This window comes from Cimex lectularius, unplaced genomic scaffold (assembly GCF_000648675.2).
Source record: "Cimex lectularius strain Harlan isolate CLEC.00 unplaced genomic scaffold, Clec_2.1 scaffold124, whole genome shotgun sequence".
NCBI classification, from domain to species: Eukaryota; Metazoa; Arthropoda; class Insecta; order Hemiptera; family Cimicidae; genus Cimex; species Cimex lectularius.
The window spans coordinates 674,979-682,732 of NW_019392703.1; the positions used below are offsets into that span (position 1 = coordinate 674,979).

General features: G+C 28.4%; 2 protein-coding genes and 1 long non-coding RNA gene across 3 annotated transcripts; all 3 read right to left on the reverse strand.

Moving 5' to 3' along the window:
• Positions 1 to 19: 19 nt before the first annotated feature.
• On the reverse strand, positions 20 to 471 carry LOC112126672. The gene is made up of 3 exons (XR_002910132.1): positions 321 to 471; positions 176 to 257; positions 20 to 97 (listed from the first exon to the last, which is right to left on the reverse strand). It is a non-coding gene; the product is annotated as an uncharacterized LOC112126672 (long non-coding RNA).
• Positions 472 to 1,184: 713 nt separating this feature from the next.
• LOC106666344 lies at positions 1,185 to 2,259 on the reverse strand. Its single transcript, XM_024226213.1, has 6 exons — positions 2,122 to 2,259; positions 1,973 to 2,054; positions 1,818 to 1,894; positions 1,562 to 1,700; positions 1,352 to 1,489; positions 1,185 to 1,213 (listed from the first exon to the last, which is right to left on the reverse strand). Exons 1-6 carry the CDS (start codon positions 2,227 to 2,229, stop codon positions 1,185 to 1,187), a joined length of 573 nt encoding a protein of 190 aa, XP_024081981.1. The 5' UTR covers positions 2,230 to 2,259.
• A 3,403-nt stretch (positions 2,260 to 5,662) lies between these two features.
• On the reverse strand, positions 5,663 to 6,936 carry LOC106666343. The gene is made up of 5 exons (XM_024226238.1): positions 6,642 to 6,936; positions 6,495 to 6,576; positions 6,340 to 6,416; positions 6,083 to 6,221; positions 5,663 to 6,008 (listed from the first exon to the last, which is right to left on the reverse strand). The coding sequence occupies exons 1-5, from the start codon at positions 6,747 to 6,749 to the stop codon at positions 5,872 to 5,874; spliced, it is 543 nt and encodes a 180-aa protein (XP_024082006.1). The 5' UTR covers positions 6,750 to 6,936; the 3' UTR covers positions 5,663 to 5,871.
• Between the last annotated feature and the right edge of the window lie 818 nt (positions 6,937 to 7,754).

The window sequence follows — 7,754 nt, forward strand, 5'->3', positions numbered from 1 at the left end:
AATTTTCAATCANTACGAACCTTGTAAAGTCCATATATGAAAAATATTGAAAATGTGACCATAAGAGTTGGCATTACATCGTATGCAAAAAGCACAGCTATGAGAAGTTATGAAATTTTATAAACACAAATTAGTTATACTTAAAAAAGACAACGACAACCAACTGAATGCATACAAACGTATTTTCTCTCCAAGCTGTAAGTGAACATGAACTCTGCAGATGCGAGTTCTTCTATAAAAAGCATACCGCCCCAAGCCTGGTTGAAAAAACAGAGCAGACAACTTTACGATGGGTATTTCCGTACTTCATATGCACTTACCAGGTATAACAAACTGATGAAAAAACACCCTGTCCTCAACTTCATGCAAAAAAAGAATGATTTTAGCCGAAACAGTGGACAATTTGTGATGAGTCCTATGCAATTCATGATCGCTGTTGTGGGCCTTTGGAATATTGATTATCGAACACAATTCCAGATGTGTTTGGAAAAAAATTAAAATTGATTATTAGACGAGATAACAACTAAGCAATTATCTTTTTCATACTGCTTCACTGTGTGCCTATCATAAAAAAGTTCAAATAAAAATCGCTAGCATTCCATGTGATCACTTTTGTGTTCAAGATAAATTAATATTAATATCTGTAATCACATTAATTAATTAACTTATACCTTGAGATATATGTAAAGTAAAGAAGAAATTAACGTATTTCTCTATTTACGTCTAATCTATTATAGGTTTTGTAAAGCCATGTTTTGTAATAATTTTTATTAAGATATTTTTAAAGTCCACTGATAGAAGCAAGACTGTTTTCAGTTTTTCTTAAGCAAAAACGCAGTTAAGGGTATAGTCATTAAAATAATGGACATTGGCAGTTAATGATTCACTTTTTTCTCTCCCTGATTTATTCGAGAACACAGTAAGCTGATAAGAATTAAAATGATTCAAGTGACATTACTTTTGGTGTTAGCATGTTTTTTGCTTATTAGTAATGTCTTAATTTTTTTTGTCTATGTTTGTACAATTTACACTTTGAGCTGTAAAGTCCATTATTGATATCCAACACATCTAAGTGTCAGGCTGACTAAAAATTAGAAGGAAATAGTAAAGAAAAAGGATTTGTTTAGTGTTCTTAGGGAAAAATGAGTATAAGATTAATTTTACTGAATTACTAGAAAAATTAATTAATGGAAGATTGATAATTCTAGCAGTTCTAAAAAAAAACTATTACATTGATTACAAAACAATAAATACCAGATAATAAATTTTTCATGCTTCTTTGTATATGCTAACAATTTTAGGTTACTTGTATATTGATCATTGTACAAACATAATTTCACATTACATATACGTTTTATTCNCGATTGTGGGTTTTCAAATTCAGTGTTTGCTGTTTGACGTTCTTCTAATGTATGACTTGTCCTGTTCTTTTTTAGAGACAACTCATTGTAATAACTTTTCACTACAATCAGATTCAAAATAGCCAAACCTGAAATATATGTATTAAAAAAATAATAATCCCAAAAATGAATGCATTAATTTTTTATTCTATTGTACAAACCTAATAAGATTAACAGTAAGGACATGTACTGAGTATCAAAATCATAATGTTCGATTACTACCTCCACAATTATCAATAAGTATAAGCTAAAAAGGAAGTATATAAGAGAAACTCCGCTATACACGAATAATAGGTGTTCCTGAAATAAAACATTTATTCATAGTCATAATCATAGTTAAATAAGAAAATAATATTCTTGAAAAATATATTATGTACTACAATTAAAAACATAAGTACATATAAAATAAGTACGAACCTTGTAAAGTCCATACATGAAAAAAATTGCAAATGTGACTGCAAGAGTTGGCATTACATCGTATGCAAAAAACACAGCTATGAGAAATTATGAAATTTCATAAACACAAATTAGTTATACTTAAAAAAGACAACGACAACCAACTTAATGCATACAAACGTATTTGTTCTCCAAGCTGTAAGAGAACATGAACTCTGCAGATGAGAGTTCTTCTATAAAAAGCATACCGCCCAAAGCCTGGTGGAAAAAACAAACAGAGGGGATCACTTGGCGATAGGTATGTCCGTACTTCATATGCACTTACCAGGTATAACACACTGATGAAAAAACACCCTGTTCTCAACTTCATACAAAAAAAGAAAGATTTTAGCTGAAACAGTGGACAATTTGTGATGAATCCTATGCAATTCATGATCGCTGTTGTGGGCCTTTGGAATACTGATTATCGAAACTTGTTCCAGATGTGTTTTGAAAAAAATTGAAATTGATTATTAGACGAGATAACGACTAAGCAATTATCTTTTTCATACTGCTTCACTGTGTGCCTATCATAAAAAAGTTCAAATAAAAATCGCTAGCATTCCATGTGATCACTTTTGTGTTCAAGATAAATTAATATCTCTAATCACATTAATTAATTAACTTATACCTTGAGATATATGTAAAGTAAAGAAGAAATTAACGTATTTCTCTATTTACTTCTAGTCTACTATAGGTTGTTTTGTAAAGCCATTTTGTAATAATTTTTATTAAAATATTTTTAATGTGCGTTTAATAAAACGCAGTGAAGTGGATAGTCATTAAAATACTGGACATTGGCAGTTAATGATTCACTTTTTTTCTCTCCCTAATTTATTCGGGAACACAGTAAGCTGATAAGAATTAAAATGATTCAAGTGAGATTACTTTTGGTGTTAGCATGTTTTTTGCTTATTAGTAATGTCTTAATTTTTTTTTGTCTATTTTTGTACAATTCACTTTCATCTGTAAAGTCCATTATTGATATCTAACACATCTAAGTGTCAGGCTGACTAAAAATTAGAAGGAAATAGTAAAGAAAAAGGATTTGTTTAGTATTCTTAGGGAAAAATGAGTATAAGATTAATTTAACTGAATTACTAGGAAAATTAATTAATGGAAGATTGATAATTCTAGCAGTTCTAAAAAAAAACTATTACATTGATTACAAAACAATAAATACCAGATAATAAATTTTTCATGCTTTGCATATGCTAACAATTTTAGGTTACTTGTATATTGATCATTAATGATAGTATTAACATAATTTCATATTACATGTACACTTTATTCTTTATCACAATTTACACAAAAAAACATTAAAGATTGTATTTTCAATTAAAAGTAATAAATTCTACATGGAAAACATCGACTGATTGCACAAAACTTTGACTAGGCGATATCAATTATTGAAGAAGAGGTGCATTCGACTTAACATTTGTACGTTTTCAAAAGGTCGAATTTGTACGTTCACACAGTACTAAGTTGGTGTGTGTATTTTTTTTTCAAAGTCAACTGTTGTTGCGCATTGGGTACAAACAGTACAGCTAGGACAAATCGCAATAATTCAAAATTAGCTCAAAGATGTATAAATTAAAGATTAATTTTCAATCCCTTACCCATCCCACTTATTTATTTATTGTATACAGCATTAGAACTGCGGTCCCATTACGGTTACATGGCATGGCTAATGCTAATATCATTCATATTATTTTTTTAATTATTTATTTAGGCTCCATCTGAACTTACCCATTCTTTCATAGAAAAACAGGTAACTAAAGAAAAGGAAAATATTTTATCTGAATGTTTATTATTTTTTCTTTTTTTTTGTATAAATTGCTTTGTGGAATTACCTCATAAAGAAGAAGAAAATGTGGTAGAATATAAACAACTTGTATTTTATTTTAATTTTATAAATATTGTAAAGTATACAGTTATTTAAAAAACATTTGCACATTATTGATTATATATAATTTTTCCATTTTTTTCATGATTTTCCTTGTTTTTCCCTGTTAATAGAAACATTGTCTTTTGGTACCGCAGGTTCACACCTTAAAATTGACCATATGAAAAAAAGAATTTTAACATTTTTAAATTTTTTTATCCTTTATCAAGCCTAAACATAAATAATTGATTAAATAAAAGAAAAGAGCTCTAATGTAGTAAATCTTGGACCAGAAAATAACATGAAATTTGATGGAAATTTTAAACAATGAAACTAATATTAATGTTGATTACATTTTATTTTTTATTAAATAATGCACTAATACATGATTGTACATCTCAATAAATAAATATTATTAAATGGGCAGTTTCAAAATGAAAACAGTAGTGCAACTTTAATGATTTACTGACATAATAANTCAATTATTGAAGAAGAGGTGCATTTGACTTAACATTTGTACGTTTTCAAACTTGGTCGAATTTGTACATTCACACTTTACTAAGTTGGTGTGAGTATTTTTTTTTCAAAGTCAACTCGTTGTTGTGCATTGGGTACAAACAGTACAACTAGGACAAATCGCAATAATTCAAAATTAGCTCAAAGATGTATAAATTAAAGATTAATTTTCAATCACTTACCCATCCCACTTATTTATTTATTGTATACAGCATTAGAACTGTGGTCCCATTACGGTTACATGGCATGGCTAATGCTAATTTTATTCATATTGTTTTTTTAATATTTTTAATTATTTATTTAGGCTCCATCTGAACTTACCCATTCTTTCATAGAAAAACAGGTAACTATTAGTATTTTATCTGAATGTTTACTTTTTTTCATATAAATTGCCTTGAGGAATTACCTCATAAAGCAGAAGAAAATGAGGTAGAAATTAACAAATTGTATTTTATTTTATTTTTTATATTATATATATTGTAAATAAAGTATAAATTTGTTTAAAAAAACACTTGTAGATTATTGATTATATATATTGCTCAATACATCATATAGCACTTAGTTTAAAAAAGTTGATTCAACAACAATTGAAAGAATTATTTTAACATGTAGAAACCCTCCATTAAATATATTCATGCATTTAATTTTAATCATTGTTTAATTATTGCAGAAGGATTTGAAGACTAATCTAGAAGACAGATTCAGATCACACGCTCTAAAATTTAAGTGAAAGAGAAAAATCATTGGTAAAAAGTCGTGATTTGATGAATGGGGAGCGTTTTTTAGGTTTAAAACATTGAAGGATTTTTTTGATGACGATGAAATCAAAATGGAAACAGAATGGAAATACTTCTGGATAGTAAAATTTAAACGAGCAGGTGTTTATGCAACTTGGATTACTAGTGAAAAGTTCATCCTCCGACTGGTAGCCACAATCTTTGATTACTTTAGACCCATCCTCAACCACTTCCACGTCCTTTCCAACAGTTCTGATTTGTCTGTATAGTTAAGATGTGGGAAAAAAACCATCTCTCGAGCTCAACTTGGCTTTGTATTAACCTCACCCAGTGAACACCCCTCTTTCTCCCCCTTAAATTTTCCTTCACAATTTTTCCATGATTTTTCTTGTTTTTCCCTGTTAACACATCTTTTGGTACCGCAGGTTGTACTTCGGTGTTGCACCTTGCGAGACATTGTAACCAACTGTAAGACCGAAAGTGAATGGTTCACACTTTAATATAGACCATACCAAAATGAGAGTTTTTAACTTTTTAAACATTTTGTTTCCTTCTTTATCAAGCCCAAAAATAAATAATTCATTTTAAAAAAAGAAAAGAGCTCTAATGTAGTAAGTCCTGGACCAGAAAATGACATGAAATTTGATGGAAATTTAAAACAATGAAACTAATATTAATATTGATTACATTTTATTTTTTATCAAAAAATGCACTAATACATGATTGTACATCTCAATAAATAATTATTATTACATGGGCAGTTTCAAAATGAAAACATAACACTGCAACTTTAATGATTTAATAACATAATAAATAGTTAATAAACATTAAATACAAAACAATGTTAATCAAAACAAATAATAGTGAATTAAAGAAATCATTTGATAGAGAAAATTATTCAACTTAACGATTGTGGGTTTTCAAATTCAGTGTTTGCTGTTTGACGTTCTTCTAATGTACGACTCGTCCGGTTCTTTTTTAAAGACAACTCATTGTAGTAACTCTTCACTACAATCAGACTCAAAAAAGCCAAACCTGAAATATATGTATTAAAAAAATAATAATCTCAAAAACAAATGTATTAATTTTTTTAATTCTATTGTACAAACCTAATAAGGTTAACAGTAAGGACAGATACTCAGTATCAGAAATGTAATGTCTGATTGATGCATCCACCATTATCATTACAAATAAGCTAAAAAGCAAGCTTATAAGAGAAACTCCGCTAAACACAAATAATAGGTGTTCCTGAAATAAAACAATTTATTCATAGTCATAATCATAGTTAAATAAGAAAATAATATTCTTGAAAAATGTATTAAGAAGTACAATTAAAAATGTAAGTAAATATAAAATAAATACGAACCTTGTAAAGTCCATATATGAAAAATATTGAAAATATGACCATAAGAGTTGGCATTACATCGTATGTAAAAAACACAGCTAGGAGAAGTTATGAAATTTTATAAACACAAATTAGTTATACTTGAAAAAGACAATGACAACCAATTTAATGCATACAAACGTATTTGTTCTCCAATCTGTAAGAGAACATGAACTCTGCAGATGAGAGTTCTTCTCTAAAAAGAATACCGCCCCAAGCCTGATGGAAAAAAAACAGAGTGGATCACTTTACGATAGGTATGTCCATACTTCATATGCACTTACCAGGTATAGCAAACTGATGAAATAACACCCTGTTCTTAATTTCATGCAAAAAAAGAATGACTTTAGCTGAAACAGTGGACAATTCGTGACAAATCCTTTGTAATTCATGATTGCTGTTGTGGGCCTTTGGAATACTGATAATCGAACACAATTCCAGATGTATTTGGAAAAAAATTAAAATTGATTATTAGACGAGATAAAGACTAAGCTATTATCTTGTTCATACTGCTTCACTGTGAGTCTATCATAAAAAAGTTCAAATAAAAATCACTAGCATTCCATGTGATCACTTTTGTGTTCAAGATAAATTAATATTAATATCTCTAATCACATTAATTAATTTATTTTTATTTATTTATTTGTACATTTTTCTTCACAATAGATTATAATTTTGACAATATAGTAATTTGACGTTTTCAAATTGTTATTGTTTAACCTGTCCACTTATGTATTAATTACATATAATCAGACTTTTTTTTAAAAATAATTATCACTCTGAATATTCTTGTAAAGGATAAATTTGAAAAATCTTTAAAAATAATCTTAAAGCTTCTCCACTTACTGATAAAGTTCACAATTGAAAATAAGTATTTTATCTTTACTGATTTAAAATCAAGTGAATTTGAGAAAATTATGTCACAATACTGAAAAATGGAAACAACAAGTAATTAATTTTAGACATAAGGAATAAGATGTAAGGTAGGAAAATCTATTTGGGGAATATTACGGAACCATAAATATTGCGACAAGTTTTCTCAACTTGAGTTTTTCGATTGAGATTGCAAGAAAGGTGCTTAATCGGCGGGGGGGGGGAATTTTCAAACAAAATTTGGATAATTGATCCAACAAAATAAGAAATTCCCAAACAATTTTCATAAATAACAATAGTTTGTGATTTAATAGAATCAATATTAATCAAATTGGTTTTGTTCCAATTTAAAATTGATATAAGCTCTTGGTTAATTTTTGAGATATATTGAATTAATTTATCAAGGAGGGCAATGCATATAAAATTGAAAATCATTGGCAAAACAATGACGTTCAGAGCAAATAGATAATACTGAACAGTGGAAACAACAGGGGGGCCAGGATATAGCCCTGAGGGGCACCTAT

Bases quoted from the DNA above. Each gene is read 5' to 3' on its own strand.
- LOC106666343 (XM_024226238.1), bottom strand. From the start codon at position 6,749: ATGAATTACAAAGGATTTGTCACGAATTGTCCACTGTTTCAGCTAAAG. The intron at 6,577-6,641 runs GTAAGTGCATAT...TTTTTCCATCAG, and splicing joins TCATCAGTTTGCTATACCTG to GCTTGGGGCGGTATTCTTTT. The intron at 6,222-6,339 runs GTTCGTATTTAT...GTTTTATTTCAG, and splicing joins TCATATATGGACTTTACAAG to GAACACCTATTATTTGTGTT.